This window comes from Trematomus bernacchii, unplaced genomic scaffold, assembly GCF_902827165.1.
Source record: "Trematomus bernacchii unplaced genomic scaffold, fTreBer1.1, whole genome shotgun sequence".
NCBI lineage: Eukaryota > Metazoa > Chordata > Actinopteri > Perciformes > Nototheniidae > Trematomus > Trematomus bernacchii.
In genome coordinates this window covers 1,700,977-1,727,116 of record NW_022987654.1, presented here as the reverse complement: position 1 = coordinate 1,727,116, position 26,140 = coordinate 1,700,977, and the positions used below count along the sequence as shown (strand labels likewise).

At 38.8% G+C, this 26,140-nt stretch overlaps 1 protein-coding gene across 4 annotated transcripts in view; it reads right to left on the bottom strand.

The window, feature by feature from the left end:
- Positions 1–26,140, bottom strand: part of LOC117486532 (arf-GAP with coiled-coil, ANK repeat and PH domain-containing protein 3-like) — a 59,163-nt gene that overhangs the window by 1,791 nt on the left and 31,232 nt on the right. The window contains exons 5-25 of one of the 4 annotated variants that reach the window (XM_034135024.1): positions 23,102–23,160; positions 22,485–22,668; positions 21,723–21,767; positions 21,474–21,569; positions 18,333–18,407; positions 17,011–17,022; positions 9,872–9,984; positions 9,449–9,500; positions 9,077–9,177; positions 8,417–8,528; positions 8,069–8,292; positions 7,504–7,573; positions 7,268–7,362; positions 6,658–6,878; positions 6,441–6,533; positions 5,918–6,019; positions 5,220–5,440; positions 4,953–5,062; positions 4,236–4,346; positions 3,505–3,605; positions 394–443 (exon numbers count right to left, since the gene is read on the bottom strand). In XM_034135024.1, coding sequence (XP_033990915.1) covers positions 394–443; positions 3,505–3,605; positions 4,236–4,346; positions 4,953–5,062; positions 5,220–5,440; positions 5,918–6,019; positions 6,441–6,533; positions 6,658–6,878; positions 7,268–7,362; positions 7,504–7,573; positions 8,069–8,292; positions 8,417–8,528; positions 9,077–9,177; positions 9,449–9,500; positions 9,872–9,984; positions 17,011–17,022; positions 18,333–18,407; positions 21,474–21,569; positions 21,723–21,767; positions 22,485–22,668; positions 23,102–23,160 — 2,247 coding nt within the window. The remainder of the gene's footprint in view (positions 1–393; positions 444–3,504; positions 3,606–4,235; positions 4,347–4,952; positions 5,063–5,219; positions 5,441–5,917; positions 6,020–6,440; positions 6,534–6,657; positions 6,879–7,267; positions 7,363–7,503; positions 7,574–8,068; positions 8,293–8,416; positions 8,529–9,076; positions 9,178–9,448; positions 9,501–9,871; positions 9,985–17,010; positions 17,023–18,332; positions 18,408–21,473; positions 21,570–21,722; positions 21,768–22,484; positions 22,669–23,101; positions 23,161–26,140) is intronic. The other 3 variants (XM_034135025.1, XM_034135026.1, XM_034135027.1) reach the window with 3 other exon arrangements.

The window sequence follows — 26,140 nt, the reverse complement described above, 5'->3', positions numbered from 1 at the left end:
CACAAATAATTAATTTAATTGAATTAAGTGTGAGACACAGGGGTTAATTTACTAATTCAGATTTCATAATATGCAGTGTACCGTACTTACCATTCTCTGGGACATACAATGAATTAAATGTTGTAACATTTTGGGAGTATAAACTAAATATTTCCCAATACATTACGGGAATGCTGTATTGCCTCACGACACGTCGCTCCTCCACAGTAGATTTCTGTTTAATGCTGAATGGCTCATTGCTCCACAGGAGACAAAAAAAGATTCCCAACATCAAGACAGCTCCAACTGTTTCCCAAAAGAGTGTGTGTGCAACAGAAACCCACAGCCACCAGGGAAAAGAGAATCACGTTATCACACTAGTCCCTAAAAGACGGCCCAGGATGCTTCACTCACTCTATCCCGACCATCCTTGGGTTTAACTCTCCTGCTGCCCCCGGCAACCCCTGTGGTGACAGAAGCAATGATATGTCAGTTTATTTCCTCAAGTGGACATGTGCTTAGGTGTAAAGCGAGCAATTAGACATTTCCAACATGTGAAAGCATTCGTTAGTGATGGCATAATAATGCTAGTGAGGGCTCATTAATGTTTTAAAACTGGAGACACTAAATTATTCAAGGCACGGTATTGCTGATGCAGACTAGAAACTGAGACGCTATTTGAAACACCCCAAACACTAAAGTGATCTATAAATAGCATGTTGAGATTGAACTGGCAGCCTAGAGATATGTACACCTTCTTTAAAAATGTTACGATGAAAGAAACCATTGTATTGCTTTGAATAAGTGCTACCCCACATTGTATTATAAAACAACAGATACACCAGATTGTAAAAACGATAGCATTCTCTCAACACTTGGCAAAGCTTCTACAAAGCTATATTTCATAACATTAGAACAATAAGCATGTCATCATAAGAGAAACCAATCTGTAGATCTTTTGAAAGGTATTGCTGCAATGTTGAGAGAATGTTATGAATAAGAGATGAGACAGGAAATGAGAGCAAGAAGCAGGAAGCAGGGTTAGTTCATCAAGAGTTTCTCAGTTTTATTGTATGTTTTCTTTTCCCCCCTCAGTGCTTCTAAAGACAAGGAAGAAAGTATTCCAAAGATATCCAAATATCAGTGAACAGAAGAACGCCTCCAAGCAGAACTGTGGTACAGTGTTGCTTGACAGGTAGATTTTTTTTTTAGAAGAGAATAAAAAGACACACATAAAACCAGATCAGGATCCATGATTGAATGCTGAGAGGCAGGAGGTTGGCATCAAGTTAAAATACACAAGTGTACTATTTACAGCAATTTGCTTTGAACAGCACCTTTAACCACTCCTACGTCAATACACACAATGGACACAACATTTAACACTTCCGCTAGAGCGAGGGCCCCTAACGGTTTGGTCACAGTAGCTTCACATCAACCCCTAGACTGGTTCTACTCGCAGTACATCACCTGCCATATCAAAATCCCTCAGGTCTGTCACATTATTTCTGTAACCTCTTTTCAACATGTGAGTACACTAACAGTGTTTCTACCACTCTGTCACTTCACATAGCATGGTAAGACAATGCTGTTTCTACTCTGAACAGTTTCAGTTTAAAAACAAAAAGACGGTTATATAATACAACAATATCAGACACTTTCCCTTTAAAAAGTCTTTGGCTGAGGAAAATAAACCACAACATTAAAAAACAATTAATTATTGTTGGTAAGCTTATGGTGAAACAAACAAAACAAAAAGACAGGAATGAGGAAGTCACCACAGGTCCGTGGATGGAAGAATTGCACAAAGGTGCATAGAGTAAGATATTTCTGACACCAGAGGGGTCTTGGTGGTACATGCTCATTCCACAGGACTGCACTGCACGACGTGATCAAACCATACGAAACGCATTTAATCATGCTCAGAATGCAAACGATGTTGAACTTTTCCCCATAAAGAAATTCTGGCAAAGCATGCAGGGAACACTGCAGAAATAAGCCAGATGTATAAGTCATTTGACCCCACAAGTGTCTAAACTGTATTAAAGAAATGTGCTCCTTTATCTCATCACAGATACGGTAACATGGATGAGTATTTACAACATAATGGAGGTGTCATGAGTCTCCTTTGTTGCTTAGGGTGAGAAGTAAATCCAGTTTTATACACTATCACTTCTTGCTGCTCTGGTTCGTCTGCACATCACGGTAGCAAGTTCTCATCCTGACATAAAACAATGAACAAATGACTGCAATCCATTTTTAAAAATGGTTCATTGTTACTAGATTTCCAATATGCTAGTGAATTCTCTTTAAGGGGTATTAATACCAATAATCCTAGCAATGTAAGGCCGTTCCTGTCATAAATTCTAAGTAATGCTTCCAGGTTGAAATGACAATCATTAACGGAAATGCAGATGTAAACTGCCTCCAAAAATGCATTGCACTGGTCCTCTGGGGAGATAAACATAAATAAAGAGACAGACAATTGATATAGAATAGCTTGACGAGACAATTACAATGTAAAAACTAATAGGATGAAAAATAAAACAATTATAATACTGTAGATGGGAAAAGTGCACAGTTTCTTTTTTTCCTTTACATAATGTATCATACTATCGTATTATTTAACTCTATCTCTCAGTATTCCTTGTCCCATGCACTCACTCACTCATTCTCTCACTCACTCACATAGTATCTTACAAAGCAGGCGAGGGTCTCTTCTTCACGAGCCCTTCAGTATTTTTGTCACAGTTTTACATTACATTTCCCTTCCATCTTTATACACAGGAAACTACCCTGCCCAGCTCTACTGCAACGTGTCAGTTACTCTTTTTTTTCTTAGTAATGGAACAAATACCATGTTTTTTTACCTCATGCCACAGCACATAGTTTAAAGATTACCCATATAATTTCTAAATACGTATATGTACATCTCGGATTAAGAAGAGTATGGTAAGTTGGATGTCACACAGATGGTTTGGATAGATATAAAGTGTATGGGGGGTAATGCAGAGGTAAGAGCTGTAAGGCAACAGTAAACCCACACCCTCACACAATAGGTTACAACACCACGTTATGGTAAGTTAGAGGATTACCCAGTTAGCAAAACACCAAAAAGCAGATGTCATTGTACGTGTCGTGAAGCTAGCATAGCGTGGCGGTTGCCGAGCAGAAAAGTAGTGTTGATGCAGAAAAATTGAGTTGTATTGTCAGTAGAGTTAAAAAGGTCCATCAGGGGTCTCCCTATGACACAACGCACCCCCATAATGTGCAAGTGGTACGCTCCTCTCTCCTCAAAAACCCCAAAGAAGTTCCCTGTAGAGCCAGATCTACGTAAGTAACAGACTAGAGATCAGTGTCTAGGGGCAACCTCATCTACACAGTTATTTTAAGTTCATTCAGGAGGAACATTTTGATATATATATTTATATAAAGAGAGAGAGAGCACAAGCTTTGCTCCTCGATACGGAAGTGACCACTAGCACTCCTCTATGGTGAGACAGATGAATTCCTGGATGCACTTTCTATACTGCTGCTCAGTGGGGCTGCTGCTGTGGTATTGACCTGGTTGACCCAAAGGAGCCTCGGCCTCTCGCATCTCCTCGTTCATCCGCGCTAGACGCAACCTGGCGGAGAAAAGAAAAAGACAAGGGGCAGAGCGAGATGAGTGATGGAAGAGAAGGGGACACACATGGAAGCATGAATGGGATAGTAAGACGGCGAAAGACAGAAGGGAAAATAAGAGTAAGAGTAAAAAGGTTGAGATAATGAGGTGGGAGGAGGCCGTGAGAATGGAAAGGTGGTGATGTGGTAAAGAGCCGCGAAGGAGATGAATCACAGAGGAGAGAAAAGGACAAGAGGAGGGAGGGAAAGAGAGACAACAATCAATCATTGGCTCTCATAAAGAAAATGATCAAATCCCTACCACTTTTAGATGTTTAAGATTTAAACTTCATTTAAAAAGGTTGATAATAATAATAATAATAATCTCGTTGCAGCTCCAGGAAAAGCTAGTAAGACAATGTTGAGTGCAGATCATTTTGTGTATTGTTATTGTTTTTAGTGAATTCCGAGCAGAGCAGTACAATAGTCCAATGTGTGTTACCTCAATACCTCACAAAATTCATTATCAGATTTCCAATTTACAACATGACTATTGGGCCCCATTTTACTCAATTCAATCTAAGTGATGAATCAATGTATAAATGATTATTAGAAACGTAATCAAAGGGCTGAGAAGTTTCTGGATCACTCACAGGGTGACGATGTCTGCGTTGGCCGCCTGCACAGCGATGCTGAGGGGGTCGTGACCCTGCTCGTCCACCTCCGATTGCGACGCTCCTCTCTTCAGGAACAGACACACTTGACTGCATGAAAAAAAAGATGCGGAGAAAATAGGTCATTATAGGAGTTATTGACACCAGGAACATGATGAATGATGAAGATATTAAAGATATTGGATTATGCCGGAACAAATGCATGTGGAATGAATAATGGAAAACTGATTTGGGGTGGATGGATGCCTACAGTAGTTACAATATTTCCTAAACTGTGAATGCAATGACCTAACTTTTTTAAATGTTTTTTAAAAGTTGTTCTCTAGCTAATGTTTAAGTTTCCAATAACAGATATCATAATGGTGGGTATATTAGTGGCAATTAAATCTCCCTTTTGATCTGGAGAATATTTGCTGTCAATCACTTTGGCAGCATGAATTGAATAAACGTCATTCAAAGCAGCGGCTCGGAGATAATTATATATTATGTTTACACTTACGCTGTGTTGTGAATGAAAGAAATTATGTCATGTGAAAAAAAGTTGTAGTTTCCATTCGTGTTGCAGAGAAAAAAGATGGTCACGTTCATGCCAGCACTTCAATTGAATTACATTCAGGTTGGAACATGCACCAGGAGGCACAGAGGAGATGACACCCTATAACGACTTTCTTCTGTTTTTTTGAAGGCGTGTCTTACCCAGTGTGTCCCAGGTTGGTGGCGTGGTGCAGCGGGCCTCTGCCCCTCATGTCCCTCTGGTTCACATCGGCACCGTTCTGTAGCAGGAACTCACATGCGATCAGAGAGCCCTGACAGAGACATAAGAGAGACATTTATTTTATTTTATTGGTCTGTCGACTTCGGCAGATTATTATTATCTTTTATTTCAACCCAGATTTTTTTTATATTTCTCTCACTTCCAGATACATCTAAATGATTTGATAGGCTTCACAAACACTCTCTTACCCCGACCACAGCCTGAATGAGCGGCGTTTTGCCCTCCTCCTCATTGGCAGCATGTACGTCGGCACCGTGCGCCAAGGCCTCCGCCATGAGAGGCAGGTTGTGCAGACGGGAGGATCGGTGGAGCAGGGCCCCCGGGTGGAGCTCCCTAGGGTCTTCAGGGTCTGAAGATACTTCCTGTTCAATCTCCACCTCACCACTGGAGGACTCCTCCGACTCCTCCTCTGAGGTTAGGAAAGGTAACGCAATGAAGGAATGTTGAAAACGGGAATGTGAATGTGTGATGCTGTGTTCTCTATGTTCTTTGTTAGGCTGCTTGTAGACGATTCCTGTCGATGAGTAGGGCCAATTTGAGATCATATTAAAAGCAATACTATTTATTAGATTTATCATAATTGTATTGTGCCAGCGGTAAGAATCTGTGAGGATTTTTTCAGTGGAGCAGATTATATTTCAGATTGTTTGAATGGATCGGACATCAAATCAATGTCTACTCATTTAAGGCAATATTTGTTAAGCTACAGCAGCACTGAGTTTTATGTTTTAACATTAAACTATACATGCTATTTAAAACATAATACATTAAAAACAATTGATCACGTCACTTCTACTTTGCAGTGATCGGAAATAGGAACTTTTCCTCCAGTTGTAGATGGGTTACTGTAACGTGTATTCCCCTTTACTGACACAAACACTCTTACCTTCTTCTGTGACGCTGTCCACCACCGAGCCAAACACCAGGATGTCTGTGCTGCCGTCAGTACTTCCTCCCAGGCCGCTGTCGCTGCTCAGACCTGCAGGGCCAAGCAGCGCCAAGCCACGGACACGTTAATCATTACAGAGCACACACTGCTCTACTCACACACACACACACACACAGAAACACCACCATCACTGATAGGACTGCACAGTTTTCATCCTTGTGACAGACTGAATGTGTTCACACAAACCCCGAAAGACTATACAAGATGTCGCCTAAAATACATATAGATGTTACATTGTTGTTATTTACCAATCAAAATGTAGGATAACATTGCAAGTACTTTGTTCCTGTGTGTACTAACGGTGTTGTTTACTGACTGCGTTGTGTACTGACTGTGTTGTGTACTGACTGCGTTGTGTACTGACTGTGTTGTGTACTGACTGTGTTGTGTACTGACTGCGTTGTGTACTGACTGCGTTGTGTACTGACTGTGTTGTGTACTGACTGCTTTGTGTACTTACTGCGAGGACCATTGCTGGTGTCAAAGTAGGAAAATAGTGAATCCAGCTCATCTGGACAGAACAGAGAGTCCCGGCGAAACTTTGCTGCAGCTGCTGCCAGATGACAAAACAACACAACAAGATTTCAGTCTTGGATTCTATAAATATACACATATCTTGCAGCTCTTGATTTCATGCGCCTGGTGCTACTACAGAGAAGTTGATTCTCTGCACTGACCTGCTGAGAGGTTTGCAGGGGAGGCGCTGCCCGGCTCGTAGCGATGGTATTTCCTGCGGGCCTTGTTGGGGGCCCGCACAGAGCTGTTGTGTCGTCGGCACTTCTTCACTGTCCAGGGACGGGACTTCCTTTCACCCTCCACCAGAGCCTCACTCCCACTCATCTTCTTCAGGAAGCGTTTTTCCACGTACTTAGACTTGATCCAGGCCTCTTTCTCCTGCCTGGGGGCAGATGATCAGAAACTATTTTTAATAATTTGAGATCTGATATGAACAGATAGCTGCGTGTATCATGAATTGTATGATAAATAATATGCTGGAAACTGAAAGACAGGTATCACTATGCAGATAAGTCGGTGAACATACTTTTTAATTAACTTATAAATAATAATATTATATATAGTAGACTCTTTTTATCCCTTGCCAATTGCTCCTCTTGGAGTGAAGACTGAAAAGGAACATGTTATTCTTGCATGTGTTCAAAATGTTTATGAACTTAACAGTACAGTCCAAATGTACATAGTAATGTATTAATGTCGCAATTGTACAAAGTGTTGGCAATATGTAATTATGGTCATGCTAAGAAGGCTATTTTAATTGAATTGACTGACCTTGTACTGGACGGTCCAGGTTTTTTAACTCCCATCTCCTGGCAGGATCCCTCATAGATGTGGTTAATCACAGTGTTCCCCAATTCACACATCAGCTAAACACGAGAGAAAGAAGGAGGATAAAGATGGGGGACAGAGATAAAAGGAAACAAAATCAGTTATTCTGCAAAGCACTGAAGCAAAGATAAATGCAACTCTGTGGAAGAAGCTGCTGGCAATTTTGTCAGGAGACGCACCTTGAGTAATTCTGGCTCCCATGAGTCTAACGTCAGTGAACGCACTTTTGAGCAATGGACGCCTAAACTCCTGAAAGAAACAAGGGAGAAAGAGATTATATAAAGTGTCAAAGGAAACATTTGTATTACATTGCCTGAGGTGGCAAACATTTTTTTGTTAAAATCTCAAGAGCAGAGCTAAAAACAGCTTTCTTTAATAACTTCAACATGAACATGGTGACTTTAATCAGCTCAACACCCCCGTATGTTTAACTACATCTAGAGAATATCTTCAAAACTGTTGTATCTGAGTTTATGTAATGGAAAGTGGAATGGGGTTAGTCAAACACTATCAGAGGAGACACTACAACATTATCTTTGAATAAAATGCAATGTTTTTATGTGAGTTAAATAGAAATAAATAAGCAGAAACAGGACAAATATGACTTGGAAAGATGTTTTGAGATGGCTTTTTCTTGCAGCACTTTGCTATAGATGGTCTATTCACACTGACAAACCCAGTTCTGTTTTTCTGTATTTCTTCTCATCTCTAAACAAGCCCTCTTGTTCTGCTCGGTGCAGTTACCTGTGGATCCCCGAGCACTCGATGCAGAGCAGCACTCCCAGGTTGATGGAGGCCCAGCAGGGAGCCGTTTGGCTGCAGTCACAGCACAGATCGTTGCCAGGCAGGCTCTGGACCCTCTGCAGGAGGCTCTCCCCGCCCCCCCGCACCCCTCGGTCAGCCCTCTCTCTGGGCTCGCTGGCAGAGTCGATGCTGCTGGTGGAGGGCGAGGCTGTCCGGTCCAAACGCTGCAGAGAGGCAAGCAGGTCAGAGATTCTGAAGCTAAACCAGGGACCAATTTGTAACAAAAAGAAACAGCACTTGTATGCTGTTAAATGACGGTTGCTGTGTTTGTGCTGTGTTCGTTCGTACCTCAATGTAATAATTGTCAGCGATGTCTTTGTAAGCAGAGGCAATGCTTGCCTGGACAGCCTGGATCCAAGCCTGCCGCAGCTTCTCAGACTCAGCCTGCAGCATGCAGCTCCTATAGAAATGTAGATTTAATTTAATACACAACCCTGACTGCCCACAACTGTCTCACTAATGCTACTAAGTTATTTGGCTGTAAGTTACAAGTGATACAGTCAAGAATGCAACAATTTATAGGCGAAGAGAAGATCTAAAATGTACAAAGGAATACAAACTTGAACATTCTCTTATATTTAAGCTGTAAATGTGTAAAATTACGAAATAATATATTCTTTAAGATTATTAAATCAAAAAATGTGCGAGAGACACTGCCTTCAATAAAAAAACAACATGCTGATTTGGTGCATCAGGAACTACAACACATGGATAGATGTACAAGTAACAGCATGTTCCATACGGTTGCACTAACTCACACACACACACACACACACACACACACACACACACACACACACACACACACACACACACACACACACACACACACACACACACACACACACACACACACACACACACACACACACACACACACACACACACACACACACACACACACACACACACACACACACACACACACACACACACACACACACTTACTTAGTTGGTGAAACCACCTCGAAGCAGAACCTCCTCTCGTTATCTTCACACAGCTTGACAGAGCATAGCCTCAGGTCCTCCACCACCACCGTCAGAGAGTCCTGCCATCACCAGCGAGACAAGTGTCACAACAACTCTCCCATATTCACCCTTCAAGCGACAAAAGCATGTAAGCCCTATTCTTCTCCACTAATGCGCCAACTATTGTATAATTAGACAACGACAACTTTGAACTGTCAAACATTATAGACAACGACAACTTTGAACTGTCAAACATTATAGACAACAACAACTTTGAACTGTCAAACATTATAATTTGCTCAGTGATAGGCACATTTTGGTAATGAAAACAAATGCTTAATTCAAATGTACCTTGAGTTTCTTCTGGTAGACCAGCTGGCTGTTTTGTATAGAAAACCACCGCCTTTAGAAGAGAACAAAATGAGGTTAGACAGTTTCTGTGAGATATAAATGATCCATCATATGTATGCATGCTGAAATTGGTCAAGCAAAGGAAAAAACTATTCATTGCAACTGGGTTTATTGAATCTTTAAATGAGTATTGAAAATGGAGGCTGAAGGGCATTCTTCTGTCTTATCAAGTATCTTTTTAGGCTAAAGGTAAAATCATCCAACACGACAAATGCCTTTGTATTGTTGTGTAGCCTTACTAAATTCACTGTTTGTTCGTTTTGTGTTGCATGTGCACTGGTTATCTCATTATTGTCTTTTGAATTGTATGTTGACTTCAATTAACCCTCTCTGTTATGATCTTCCTCTTTACTGCTCTGTTACCTGTTCCAGGTCTTGAACGCGTTGCTGGCCCTTTTGAAGAGGTATCCCTCCATAACCACGCCATTGGGTGCGTCCACGTTGAACTCCAACTTAGGGTCATCATAAGAAAAGTCCTGTAGGAAGAATAGGAAGATTCATTTTAGGGTCAGGCTTTTTGTTTCCCATGATTTCATTTGAAGAAGATGTGTTTCCTCAAGCCTCAGACAATGAAAAGAGTGCCCAGTGAACTGCCTGAAACCATTGTACTGTAAAGGCAACGTTTCCATGATTTAGTTGCTCCTGCTCTGCAAAACCAAGACTAATGTCATCAGGAAAAACAACAGTCATCATGTCCTTTCGTGCCTATAAACTACAGTTATTGGTAATGTTATCATTCCTCCTGTACACATTGGCCCCAATGAGTTTCGTTCCCAAAAGCAACTCCACTGTAAGTGATAGGGGTCAAAATCCACAGTATTAAATTGCATGGTAAAGTTCAACTGAAGGGACTGCATGCATACAATATGATTAGATACTGGAGGAATAGGAGTAGAAGTCCAACGTGTCATAACAAGAGGAGACAGAGATAACACCTTATCAGCACTTCATACAGTAGCTGGGCTCACACGCTTCTGCTGAGGAACAATGCCTCTGTAACACAAGTTTTCTGTTTTCTGAAAATGTTTCTGTGTTCCCCCACAAAAATAAAAATGTTCTCTCTGCCCTCTTTACATGAGTTTACCTTTTAAAGAATATGTCAAATCTGCAACTATCTACCATTCACCTAAAAGATTATCTCTCTTCTAATCTGTTTTGTGCACACAGAGTTGGATTTCAAAGGAAATGCATTCAGAACCAGATGCCACATGTTCAGCGAGGCGGAAAACACAAGAACAAGGATTTAAAAGAGAGCCAAACCTGAGGTTAGGTTTCACTATTGTCAAGCAGGCCTTTAGTTTATGACAAGGTGACACTGGGCATATGGCAAGCTGTGCACATAGGAAGACTACACACACACACACACACACACACACACACACACACACACACACACACACACACACACACACACACACACACACAACACACACACACACACACACACACACACACACACACACACACACACACACACACACACACACACACACACACACACACACACACACACACACACACACACACACTGTTTTCGTCATGGACTTTCAGATCCTTTTTGGACTTTGTTTTAAGAACCTAGGCTTTTTTTATTGATTGTTCCAGCAGTCACAAGATTCACAACTGTATTTTTTTCCTTCAATATTGCTATAAATGTCTGCTTAGTGTAAATGTGAACGGCTCAGAAGAGTGACAGCATGTTATGTTGGTATAATCAGAAGGCAACAGTTATATGTATTTTTAGCAAAATCTTGCCAATATTGAATGTGTGGAAACATTCAACTCAGGTTTAGCAAAAACATGGTGAGATGTGATACAACAGTCTGTCTACCTGCTGGCTGCTGAGGAATTCAGAGATCAGAGGCAGACACACATGGACTCAAAAGATTTAAAAGGAGCATGTGCACAAACACAATGACACAACTATGTTTTAAAGCACCAAAGCTTAAGTGCTACCTCAAACTAAAGACAGACCACTAATGAAAGTTCATTTTCACCATGCTTGAGGAAAATAAGGCAAATTAACAAAAACAGAAGATTTTGTCTCAATTAAACTAACCAGAGACTTGTTAATCACAGCAATAATGCAAACTAAAAACCAAATAAATTGTGTTTCTCACCAGTGTATAGTCCAGCCTGCCAAATATCTTCATCTTAACCAAACTGATATCCAACAACATCCTAAAATAATAGATTCAAAAACGAAATAGCCTAATAAATAAATAAATAATTGAAAGATGCGTGTCTTAGAAAAAATTGTATGTCTAAAATACACGCAGTGTTATTAAAAGTTAGAGTAGCTGGAGAACCAAGGACACGCGCGCATCCCTCTCGGGTCCAAATGAGAGACTGGCAGCCAGCAGCAGCGCTCGTGCCGTTCCTCCACTCAAAGCCACCTATCTGCCCCGGGAAAGTGTGGCGCGAGCGCTCATTATCATACAGCTGTCACAGGGTCCTCGTGCCCCGCTGACCCCGTCGCGGCTGTCGCAGATCAAACATTTCACTTTTTACGTCCCGTGCCTCCTCCCCGCCCCACACCGCGATTTAAGGCTCAACTCTCCCCTCCGGAGGCCCGGGGCTTTTGGCCTCAGTTTTGAAGAGTCAGCTTTCCATCTGTCTGCGGCTCTGAAACACTATTCCTGTTTATTCAAGCGGACATTATTGCTCCCCAAACACCAGCCCGGAGCCCCTTCTTCCCACCTTAAATCAGCCACGGAGGATAGCAGCACACAAGTGTCCAAACCATGGACCCACAAATCTAGCCTATATCAGAATTGATTATTCTTAGGCAGTGGCGGAAAAAGTACTCAGCTCTTATAAGTAAAAGCACTAATATCACAATCAAAACATACAAGTCCTGAGATCAAAATGTTTCAGAAGTATTATCAGCTAAATGTACTCATGTATGTATCACAAGTCAAAGTAAGAATTGTGCAGAATGCCTCAAATGTGTTGTATTATTATATAATATAATATTTGTATCATCATTTGTTTTTTTAATGCTGTAATATGTCAATGTGTAGCAAGTTTTTGAAAGTACTAAATTAGTCAATTAGTCGTAAATATATATCATATAAACATGAATTTATGTAAAAAGTAGTTACAAGAGTCAAATAAATGTAGTTAAGTAGCAGTACAAAGTAGCAGAAATTGAAAATACCCTAAGATTACCCCAACATTATAATTAAGTATATTACTTGAGTACATTCACTCAAGTTACATTCCACCACTGTTTTTAGTATTATTGAAATACACAGACTGTGTAAAATGAGACTATTATATTTGACCTTTAACAAGTTATTTGTGTTATTAAAAAGTGTGTCTGTTAGTTTGTTGTTGAGCAACATACCAGACACACCTGTTTAATAATGCAGTCCAACACAACACTGGCACAATACAGCAGCTTAAAATGTTTCAGGAAGTGATATATTAGCGACATTAAATCCCTGCTGTGTCCGGGGTATATATTTGAATCAGTTGCTGTCTTTTTACTTATTTATTTTGAATTATACGGTTTTACTTTTGAATTTAACAGCGGAGAGTAAATGTGGGGGTTAGACCAAAGACATTTAAATATTTGTTTATTTTCCTCTCTCCATGTTTAATTTGTGTAATGTCTTATTATAGGTCAAGCTAAATGCTAACTTACATACTTCTTAATGCTATGTCTGACGTTTATCTGATACTTTTCTATAATGTATGAATAAATGATCCATTCTCGTGTTCTTCTTGGAGTACGTTTTCCTGATTTCTATTTGGTTCTTTTTGGCATATTTATATGGTCTAATTATCTCTCGCGGGGACGACATGACGTATTCAAAGCCCTGATGCAATATTATATGGGCTACGAACACAGACACATATGCTACATGCATGCCCTTTTACTTATTATAAACAGCATATGTTATAGCTTTAGATCATTAGAACTGACACAAAGCAAAGTGATACAGAATCTGCATAGTATAATTTTGTTTTTAAATACTTTCTCTTCGATTCACTACAGTTTCCTTACAGCCCTTGCATAGTTTGTTTTTATGTGTTTGCCTCTCTGTCTGTTTACTTCTCCTGGGCTTAAAAAGTTCTACGGCCAAAATCTGTAACAATGGAGGAGGAGAGAGCTGAGGCGACAATCCCCCTGGGAGCCACAATGAAGTCCTGCACACATAAAAGACTGTTGTGAAAGAATGGGGAGAGGAGAAAGAGGGAGAATGTGAGGTATAAAGGAGGGGGGTGGTGGTCAGGGGAAATCACAGTTTCACCATAAACAGTGAGAGAAAAGGACAGCTACACAAAAAGGAACACAATTGTAAAGGAACAGAGATTTGATAATAAAAATGTTTTTCTCTCAGCTGCCAAGATCCTGGTATTGGCTTCAAATGTCAGCAGATTTCCACTTTACTGTTAGGGAGTGTTTATTATGAACCTCTTAATTTCTAAGATATTCACAATGAAAGCAATATGAGACACAAACAATCCTAATGAAATCTGGTCGGAGTATGACTACTGCAGTTACTTAATGCTCTATTAATGAAGGATGTGTACCATCTATAATTGATAAAACCTTCCGTCTCGTGGCTTTGCTTCCTGCACCACGATATTTGCATATCTGACAGGGGTAGTTTTAAGGGGGAGAATATGAAGTGCATCATGGCAACTTTTTCTCCTGAATTGTTGATCTGCTTCCTGCGTTTTCTTTCTTAATGTTTCTTCACAGATGCCATTACTTTACAAAGTAAGATGGTAGTCAACAGAAGAATATCTTATTATCTGACTTTCTAGAGCATCATCACTGTTCAGCTTTGATGACCAGTTTTGCAAAATCGCCATGCTAATGACTCTCTTCAGGGAAAATGCTTTTCTTCGTATCCCAAATGTGTTTATTCACTGTAATTTGTAATATAAAAAGTGAAAGTCTGTGTGTGAACTATTTTAAACTGTGATGGTGAAACAACAACTGTTTGCAAAATGCATGAAAAGATGCCATGAAAGAAGCAATAGTTATAGAGGTTTAGATTCACTCATTATACACAATGTAAAACAACGCTTATTTAAGTCACAAGCAAATATTAAACTAAACTGGGTTAACAAAGTTTCATTCTTTACATTGAGGAAACTTACACTATCATTCAGAAGTGACCACAGAGAATATAGTCTTCTTCATTTTATTCTTGTCTGGATTTTTTTAATCCTTTTATCCTTTTGTCGTTTTTTTCCATCAACATTACTGTGCTCCGTAATGCCATCTGTTGACTCTGGCTGCTGGCAGTGGGTTGAGGCTGGCATCGTGCACAACATCAGAGAACAGAGCCAGCTGTGCTCCGATCCTCTTACTACTGCTTTGTTGCTTTATTTTATTAGATTAAAAGAGTGTTCTCTATTTTTATACAGACTAAAAAGGACTGTCAGGATTTGACAACTCAAAGTTAGATCTTGCCTTCATTAGAATCTGCTGCCTGTTTCCTTCTCTTTTGAGAAAATACAATGTAATATTGTAGATATCTGGGGCATTGTGGTTAGATTTACATATATTTAAATATCTAATATATAGTATAATGAAAGCTACTCACTCTAAGAAGTCTACATTAATGTGTAAAGTAATAGTAAAATCCTTACCAATACAAGTTTCAATTCACATTCATTGCTCTTTTATGTAGCATTGCATAATTCCTTATTTGTTATTATTATTAAGAAATATTCGTTGATTACTTACTCCGTATTTGTCATCTTACCGTATGTTGCAAAATGCAAACACTGCATGCCGAGTGTGACATATTGATTAGCTGTTCAGCATTAAATAAGATTAGGGGAGAAAGATTGCAGATGTGTATCTTTGATATACAGAATGGGATGAAAAAGACAGAAAAAAGAGATCAAAAGAACTACAGTTCTTTTTTATGGGATTGAAAACATCTATAAATAACAGATTACATTTAAAAAAGAACAAAACAAGATAATAAAAACACAGATAGGAAAACATCATAGCTAGGAAACTATTTTTAAGCTTCTAGTTTGAAAACTATTTTTTCTGGCTGGCAGACATGTTGACGAATCCTCCTCAGGGTTCAGTTTTTAGATGAAACAAATGGAGAAGCACAGAATAGCAGCATGAAAGCTTCAAAGAGAGAAGCTGTGTGTGTGTGTGTGTGTGTGTGTGTGTGTGTGTGTGTGTGTGTGTGTGTGTGTGTGTGTGTGTTTGTATGTGTGCTTTTTTGAGGAACAAAGGAGGAGTGTGTTTGCCTCTATGACTGTGTGCATTTGAAGGACAGAAAGAATCTGAAATAACCTAAAAAACTAATCAAGAGAACAAAGACAACATCAAACGAGAGGCAAAAATAATCTTGCAGGATTTGTATGTGTGAGTTCCTCTGATAAGTCTTACATAGGCAAGGTGGAGAAAAGTATTGCATGTCACAGGGGGCTGAAGTGGAAGCATTAATGGACAATGTTTTGTATGGACATACATTCACGCTTTACAAGATGAAGAAATCTCTCTATACAAACACAAACACACACACACACACACACACACACACACACACACACACACACACACACACACACACACACACACACACACACACACACACACATACACACACACACACACACACACACACACACACACACACACACACACACACACAATCTGCACGGCTCCAAATAGCCTATTGATTCCTGCAAGAAGAGCCAGCATGTGGTGACCATACAACTCCATACATCACTCAATCTGTTCTACATGCTAAACAACACACACACACACACACACACACACACACACACACACACACACACACACACACACACACACACACACACACACACACACACACACACACACACACACACACACACACACACACACACACACACACACACACACACACACACACACACACACACACACACACACACACCTGCTGGTCCACAATTTATGAGGTACTGGAGTCTGATGTAAACACAGGAGAGTTCAGACCAGGAAATGTGCGTATTCACATGTAAAGTGAGATAACTGTCCAATTACGTTATCAAGAAAAAAGTCAGTGAAACGTAAATCTATCAATCTGTATGTGAACATATTTGAAAAGGGGTTACATTTAATACTTATTTTACTGTCTATGTTGTTTAAAAAAAAGTGTCTGTCTTTGAATATATTGTGATCTAGGTTGACAACTGCGCAGGTCAAAAAGACCACACTGCAATCACTAACTCTGGTGTAAGAGTTTGAAAGAGATATTTATATGTAAAATAAACCAGCTTAAAGTGCACACTGTGCTTCTGTGGTGTCAAAAGCAACTCACCACTTGTGGCTTATTGGTATACTGGCAAAGGGAAAGCAGTCTATCACCTATTTTTTGTAAGTTTTCCTGTTTTATATATATTTCCTGGAACATTCACCTTTTAAATAAACCCTGACAATTAACAATATTGTCATATGTGGTATTGCACTGCCGCAGTATGGAATGTTTAATGAAGGAAGTATAAAAAGAAAAGAATATTCTCACCTGCATCAGAGTCTGGAGGACGGACATGGTCAGGGGAGCACCAGGTGAGGAGAGAGACAGAGAGATAAAGGCATTAAAACAAGTTTAACACTAATTGATGTTTCCTTAACTGGAACCTAATATGTTATTATAATACATCAGGTCAGAACCCTAACCCTAACTGCTCCTAACACTAGGATGGGTCAAATGCAGAGAAACCATTTTGTTACATAGTAAGTAGGCCTACTGTGTAATGACAATAAAAGTATAAAATAAAAAAAATAAAAAAAGGTATGTTCAAAAAGGTATAGTAAGTGGCTTGCTAAGTCAGAGTGCCCTTGCAGCACACAAAGAAAATAGTTTCTCATTTCATTAAAGAATCTCTCTTTTTCAGTACTGAATAATACAAAAACAAAGTAGCATCACTCAGCGCGAGGTTATCAGATTAAAGAGGAAGTGTTGTTGCTGTGAGCCGTGTCTGGCACGTTGCCTCCACTTGGCAACGGAATCGATTAAAGGAAGGTCGAGCAGAAAAGCGCCATGTTTTTGGCATCTCTCGAAGTAACAGATGGAAGAATCTGTGCATCTGTGCCCGTTGAGCAGGGTGTTTCAAAGTATTGTTTTAATTCAGCTGAAGCACCTATAAAATAAATACATCAAACTTAACTTTCTGGGAACTGCACTCTACATTAACCTTATTGTATTGTTTCTAAAGCTATTATTTTTGCCTGAATCACTTTATTTTATAACTATTTTTCTTTTTGTATTGCTCTTGCTCTTATTGTTATTATGTTATTATGTTGCATTGTTGGAGAAGCCTGTGACATAAGATTTTCAACTACATAATTACTCTGTAGCTATGTCAGATTGACAATAAAGAACCTTGAACCTTGAATAAGGAATCCAAGCAATCACAAGGCATTTGATGCTATCATAAGATTAGTTTTTGTTGTGACAAGCTAGATTTTATATTCAGACAGACAGAGATAAATATGTTTTCAAACCTGTTGTAGCCTGACACGCTAACTGAAAGCAAACAATGTTGATATGACATTTGCGTGAGGAGAAAAATCTAGTTGAGCAACTTCTAAGGAAAAGTATATCCTGATAAGCATGACAGAGTTGATAAGTTACAAAAACAATACTGCAAATAATGGAGAATCTGTTTTTGAGGAATATTAGATCCTTATACAAATAAGTCTTGAACACTAGCCAGATTATGAATAGAATAAATGCAGAAGAAAAACTGTGGTGGCTAAACATTCTTGTTTAAAGGTTTCACACATTGTTTGTTATGTATTCCTGGAAAGTGCAAGACATTAAGAGTTGTGTTGTTGTCTCACTCTCTGCTGGATGATGGCGTGTTTGTGCTCCAGCTCCCTCTTCTCCATGGCCGAGTCGATGACCAGCTGATCCAGCTGCACACAGAACACAACAGCAGAGTTAATGAAACAGGTAAACAAGCAAACATTTCATTTTTCATTTTCATTTCAATCTTTATTTCGAACAGATTAAAAATAACAAATAAAAAATAACAAATGTGAAAAAAACAGAATACCGTATTGTTGAAATACAGTATTTATCCACATTCACGATAATATTTATATATTCAACAACAAAAAATCTTCATATTAATAATAATAATAATAATAATAAAAAATAAATCATATGTGTCCGAAAGGGAGTAGGATGAAGCAAATGCTTATTAATTCCCACCCCTTACTTGATCAATGATTGTCCTTTAAGTCATTGTGCAAGTTATTCCTACTTACATTTACAAAATGTTATACATACATATACAATAATTTCTCATCTTCAATCACCTCTCTTCATTCTCATAGTTTTCCAAAAAAGTGTTTCTGTACATCCTTTTAAACTGAATTATGCTTGTGCTTTGTTTTAACTCCTGCTCCAAACCATTCCATAAAATCACCCCACAGATTGTTATACTCATACTTCTCAGAGTTGTTCTGACCTTGAGTTGTTTAAAATATAGATTTCCTCTCAAATGATACCCACCCTCTCGGTCTATGAACAATGTTTTTAAATTCCTAGGAAGTAGATTATGTCTTGCTCTGTACATGATTTGTGCCGTTTTAAATTTAACCAGATCAGTGAACTTCAATATGTGTGACTTCAAAAATAATACATTAGTGTGTTCAAGATATCCAACATTATTGATAACTCTTATAGCCCTTTTTTGTAATGTGCATAACGGCTGTAGGTTGGTTTTGTACGTGTTTCCCCAAATCTCCACACAGTAAATCAGATATGGCAATATTAGTGTGTTATATAGAGTATACAATGAGTTGTAGTCCAGAATGTGTCTGGCTTTTCCCAATATTGCGATAGTCTTAGCCAGTTTTGCTTTGACATGAGTGATATGAGGTTTCCAGCTGATTTTGTGGTCTAAAACCACACCAAGGAACTTAATTTCATATACTCTTTCTATGTTTATGTTGTCTAGTATTAATTGCACCTGTGGATTTGTTTTATGTTTTCCAAATAACATAATCTTTGTTTTGCTTATATTTAATGATAATTTGTTTGTGTCAAACCAATGTTTTACTTTAATCATTTCTGCTGTTATTACCTCCATTAGCTCTTTCAAATTGTCACCGGAACAAAAAATATTAGTGTCATCTGCAAATAAAATAAATTTCAATATATTTGATACTCTGCAAATGTCGTTGATGTATATTATGAACAGCTTTGGACCCAACACGGACCCCTGAGGTACTCCACAAGTTATGTTCATGTATTCTGATTTATGTTCACCAATTTCAACAAATTGTTGTCTGTTGCTTAAATAATCTCTCACCCAGTCTAATCCCACCCCTCTGATGCCATACCGTTCCAGTTTTGTCAGTAAAATATTGTGATCCATGGTGTCAAATGCTTTTTGTAAGTCTATAAATATTCCCACTGCTTGTTTTTTATTGTCCATGCAGTTTGCTATTTCCTCACTTAATTCCATTAGTGCCATAGATGTTGATCTATCTTTCCTGAATCCATATTGACTGTCGTCCAAAAGCTGATGTGTTTCCATGAAATTGTCAAGTCTTTTTGTAAAAAGCTTTTCAAGGATCTTGGAAAACTGAGAGAGCAATGAAACAGGTCTGTAATTTGTGTAATGGTGTTTATCCCCAGTTTTATATAATGGTATAACTTTTGCTATTTTCATTTTATTTGGGAATTTACCAGATTGAAAAGACAAGTTAAAGAGATGAGTCAATGGTTCTGCAATTTCTTCAATAATGTCTTTTACTATAATCATATCAATATTATTCCAATCGGTCGAGGATTTGCTTTTACATTTTCGCACAGTATCTATGATTTCTTTTTCTTCGACTGGTGTGAGGAAGAAAGAGCTATTATTTTCATTCCAGAGGTCCGTATCTTCCCCTTTAGTTGTTTCTACGGTTTTAATTTTTTCTGCCAGATCTGGCCCCACATTTATAAAGAATTCATTAAAACCATTAACCACATCATCTGTATTATTAATAACATTATTTTTGTCCACAAAAAACTCAGGGTAACCTGAACTTTTTGCTCCATTTCTAATGACACTATTTAATACTTTCCATAAACCTTTCATATTATTCTTATTATTCTCTAATATTTTATTATAGTATTCTTTTTTACATATCCGTAGAATATGGGTTAATTTATTCTTATATCTTTTATATTTATTTTCTGCTTCTGAAGTTCTATATTTTATGAATTGTCTATATAGTGTATTTTTCTTTTTGCATGCATTTTTTAGGCCATTAGTGATCCATGCACTGTGAGTTTGTTTGTGTCTCTCTCTGCATTGCTTCACAGGACAGTTTTTGTCATAAAGTGATTTAAAGATGTTTAGAAAATCATCATAGGCCTTGTCAATATCGTCTCTCTCATATACTACCCTCCAATTCTGATTTAGTAAGTCATTTTTAAATGCAATTATGTTATCTTCAGTTCTCAATCTTTTGCATTTGAAATGGCTGGCGACTTTAGGTTTCTTAGAACTGCAGTGATAGACAATAAAAACAGGTAAATGATCACTGATGTCACTATATAATAGTCCGCCTACTGTATTGTTTTCCATAATGTTTGTGAATATGTTGTCTATTAATGTAGCAGAATGAGAAGTGATTCTACTAGGTCTGGTAATTTTAGGATAATTTAAAATGTAAAAGACAGAAAATACAGTCCAGTCCAGTCACTGGGACATTTCTTAAGAGTTATCCTATTATTTGGAAGTCAACAAATAACTAATACATTGAAGGGTATCTTCACTTCTTTACTAATGCAGCATTATCAACTCTACATGATCAGAAATATGAGAAAGATTGTAGTCCAACTAACTAAACAGAAGTGCACTGATTTGTCCATTCAGTGTGTGGTTTGCCAAAAGAGGTAATCATAAGAGGGTACTTAGCAAAAACAGTAACACAAATATTGGTACAAGGCATAAGTATTTATATTTGTATTTGCTATACCTGTGCAGCCAGTTTTTTCATATAGGGGTCAATCTCATCCAATATGTTGAAGCCCTGCTGGAACAGAGTGTACTGAGCGCGCATGAAGGACAGCATCTGCAGGAGACACACAGACACACTGATAATACACCTGATCCTTCTCACACCACAGGGGCTCTGTCCATATGCAAAACTGTGCGGTTACAAGAATATATACAATAATCCTGATATGCCAATAGGAAACTATAGTAAATATATAAAGTTACTCACTGCATCCAGGATTTCAAACTTCTTCTTGGCCTGAAGCACATTGATCTGAAACAAAGAGGATGATGTAGTGCCTTTTTAGAACCACCTAACCAGTTCCTGGCTTCATGTAATTTAATCTAATTTAAAGAAATTATGCATTCAATTTAATTTCCAAATGTACATAAAGCCTTAAAAGTCAAGGCAGGGCAAGGCAAGTTTATTTATATAGCACCTTTTAACACAAGGCACATTAAGAGCATTAAGAAATAGTGCATCTGTATTATTCATTGTGTATATTTGTACTCTTTTCATTTCCCAAAAAGTATATATTATATGGTCAAATTAGTACATCATTAATTTCTGAGAAAACAATTACCCACCTGAAAGGTATTCAAGCATTTGTTAAAATGTTATCACAATGTCAGTTAGGACTTTTTATTACAGTACAGTTTTCTTTTTACAATATCTGGTTAGGTCGTAAAACATTTTCATGCAAGTTTAATATTGTATGCTACAAGGAGCCTTGAGTTTTGTGTCTGGGATCAGAGGTGGTTGAGTGTCAGCGCCACTTACTGGACATCACAGGTAACATAATCTGGAGGTTATTTCCGGTGTGTGTGTGTGTGTGTGTGTGTGTGTGTGTGTGTGTGTGTGTGTGTGTGTGTGTGTGTGTGTGTGTGTGTGTGTGTGTGTGTGTGTGTGTGTGGTGTGTGTGTGTGTGTGTGTGTGTGTGTGTGTGTGTGTGTGTGTGTGTGTGTGTGTGTGTGTGTGTGTGTGTTTCACCTGTAGTACATAGTCCAGTGCCAGGTGCCTGAAGGCTTTGCGGCTGAGGACCAGGGCCTGTGCGGCCTCTTCAGCCTCGTGCACTTTGTTCCTGGGCGCCTGGGCGTTCTTCACCTGGGCCAGCTCCATGTCCTCACGCACCCGGTCAAACTGCTTCTTGGTGTCCTTGAATTTACGCACATCCCTGAAGGAGACGCAGTGAAATAGAGACAAATAATACAATGTATCTTCATGTCCCCAGCGTGTGAGTTTTTTCATTCTTGTTTTGTAAGTTTCATCTTTTCCATTCTAAAGTATGTACATGATTCTCTCAAAGTGTTTCTTATGCTTGCTTTAATACTTAAACTGAACAAAACAAAATGTGTGTGTTGAAAATGTAATAACAAAGTTGGACAAAATGAGGCCAAAAACACAAGAAAATGTAGGTCTTTAGGTTTGCAATCATTAATTTGAGTTATTACTGGGCATTTTTGGGATTCAAAACAGTCAATATCTGCAATAAGATGTCCATTTCCATCACAACACCAGTTTTGACTTATTATGTAAAAACTTAAACGTGCATTAGATATCACTTTATAACAGCAGGACAAATCTTTTACTTTTGATGAGATACTCACTCTTTAATAAAGGTGTGCAGCTGCTGCTTGATCGACCTCTGAGCCTGGTCAAACAGTATCTGTTCATAGAGAAAGCAACGCAGGTGTCAAACATGAACATTTCTTTAAATAATATATGCCACAGTGCACAGCGATTAAAAAATTATGACAGGATGACGTTTGCAATGCTGTAGTTGTCACGCCTCGCCACAAGATGGCAATATGAACCCTTCAAGATTATAGCTCTGGCAGATTGTGCCACAGGCAGGGAGGGAAGAGATGAGGATGAACACACGTGCACTCACTCAGCTGCTGCCTCAACACATCTCTTAACCTTTAGGGTCCTAGATTACTCTTACTGTTAACTATTGGATTGCCCTTTCTTCCATTTTCTCTCATCTCACACTCCTGTCCTTCAGCTCTCCTCCACTGACTTTGTCCCCCTCTGCTATTTCTTGTGCATGATAAGCAATATTATTTTTATCTGGATGTGCTTTTCTATATTTACCATTTCTATATCGCTGGGCAAAATCCAAATCCAATGCCACGAAAACAGAGAAGGGCTGACCATCCATCTTTATCAAGAGTATGTCTTGCTGATTTGCGTCCATGTGCAAGGACAATGAGATTGCCTTGCGCCCACGCAAAAACATACACAGACTAAGCCTGTAATCCTCAATGTGTATGTTTATTAACTAGGGATTTCTATAGGAAGTTTAATCCACAGGCTGCCAACAGTGATTGTTGAATACATTGTTTGTGTATGTGTCTATGCAACACTCACACCCTAATCCAAGTGCACTGAGTGTGAATGAGTGTGTGTGTGTGTGTGTGTGTGTGTGTGTGTGTGTGTGTGTGTGTGTGTGTGTGTGTGTGTGTGTGTGTGTGTGTGTGTGTGTGTGTGTGGGTGTGTGTGGGTGTGTGTGTGTTCATGCCTCCATCCATATGATTTTCCTGAAGAGCCTGGTTTTCTGGTTGCGTGCGTTAGATGTAGCAATGTCTTGTTCACTGCACTCATACATTTAAATCATTGCTGCTTCTCTTTAAATGGCATCTATACATTTGTTGCACCTGCAGATCCTTTTCTACAAATCTACTCTTTGCTGTTCAATATATTATCAATGCAAGGTGGCAACAGTTATTATATGATTTATATTTGCAGCTTAACTTGTTATGTCACTTGTAAAAGAAAACAGCATGCCATGAAATAGAAATGAAATGTGTGCAATGCAAAGTGAAGGTTTGGTACTTTCCAGGGTGGAACTATCTTTCTGCCCGTTCCCAAGGAAAGAATGAAAACCCTGAAAACATATCTGAATCAGCTCCATCAGTTTGATCTAGGACACACGTGTAATCTAATCCAAATGTTCCACCCAAACCTGCTCTGGATTATGCTGCCCTGGGTATGACCCATCCTACAACATGTCTACACTCATTCCCCAGCACTCTTGTCCCCAAAAGATCCCAGCTTCTAAGCTTAATGTCTTCTACTGTAGAAGTCCCCTCTAATGTCTCTTTGTTGCCCAAAACAGTAGAGACACAAACCAGCATCTTGATGCAGTGTCAATAGAGCACACTGCAATCTCAAATCTGTTTAAATCCACTTTGATTTCATTCTCAATCTGTTAAGATTAAGGGTAGGAATTATATATGTTTGAAAGTACACACATTTGTATATGAAGTGATTTAAAGGGAGATTCATTTCCCTGTAGCAACTGCTTCTTTTGTGCCTCGTATTTAATTGTGTCTTAATGTAGATTATTTAATTTCATATTCTGTTCTTGTACATATCATATTCTATGTACATGTATATAGACTTCTTGCACTATTTTTGTATTTGTATTTTTGTATTTGATTATATATGTTGCATCGTTGGAGAAGCTCGGGTCAGAAGAATTTCATTGCCATTTCTACACTGTGATTTATGTGCATATGACAATAAAACGATTGAATCTTGAAAAGCAGAAATAGGCCACAGTAGGTAGTCAAATAAAGACAGATTTCCTTTCACTGTCTTTTCCTCGCCTCCCTCCATCCCTTCATTCATACTGTCTGCCAGACAAGCTATTAGTGTAATTCACTGGTGTTAATGAGGAGCAGTGGGACATCTCTGGTGATGTGTAAGTGAGTGGTGGGAGTAGATGAAGGGAGAGGTTGTGTTGAGGCAGAGAGGAGAAACAGGTGGAGACAAAAAAAACAACACAGCAAGTAGCCTTAAAAGCATGAGCTGCAGTTCCTGGGAAGTGTTTTAGTTGTAGGGGTTAAACAGGCTTGACCTTGGTGGATTGAAACAGAGTTAAGGAGGCGGGGGCATGAATGTAAAATATGTGAAAAAAGACCATTTAGAGATAAATATGGGAGGATTTTTCCTATGTATTCAATGATTGTGATTTTCTGCACTATTTATTCAACTGGATAAATAGAGCAGAAATGTGTTAAATGTGTGCTGAATTGCAAGGCTCTGCACATTTGTTTAATCAAATGTATGTACCCTACCACAAAAATACCTATTTTAAGTTAGATTGTATTAAAGCAAATGGGTGCATTTAGATAATGTAGCAGAAGCAGTGCAGTGAAAAAAAGTGAAATGGGGAAGATTAGAGCCTCTGAGAAGGTCAAAGCACAATAGGGGTGAAAAGGGGAAGATAAGAGTTGCTGATAAGGGTCTGTTGTTCCCGTTTCAACTGCATGGTACGGCAGGGCTTTATTTATTTGTTGGTACCAGCTCGGTCAAGGTTCTCAGTAAGCTGATCTAGTAGGAGGTAGATTTAAAATACTGCAGACTATTGATTGGCCAGAGAGACACCAGTGCTACATGGGACATCTGGAAGAAACCTGATTTATTAAAGCCAAGAACCAGCTATAGTAACCACAGTTTTTTGTTTACAGGGCAAAACAATTTAAAAAAAATGGGCGCCTATACGTATTTGATGGTGTACAGACGTTCCTGGGTGTGTGAGTTTGGATGTTATGATGACAGTTTCACATGGCGTTGCTATGCCGATCAGCTTAGAATCCAGCCTACCCTGTGAGAAAAGGACCTGGTACCTGAAGTGAGTT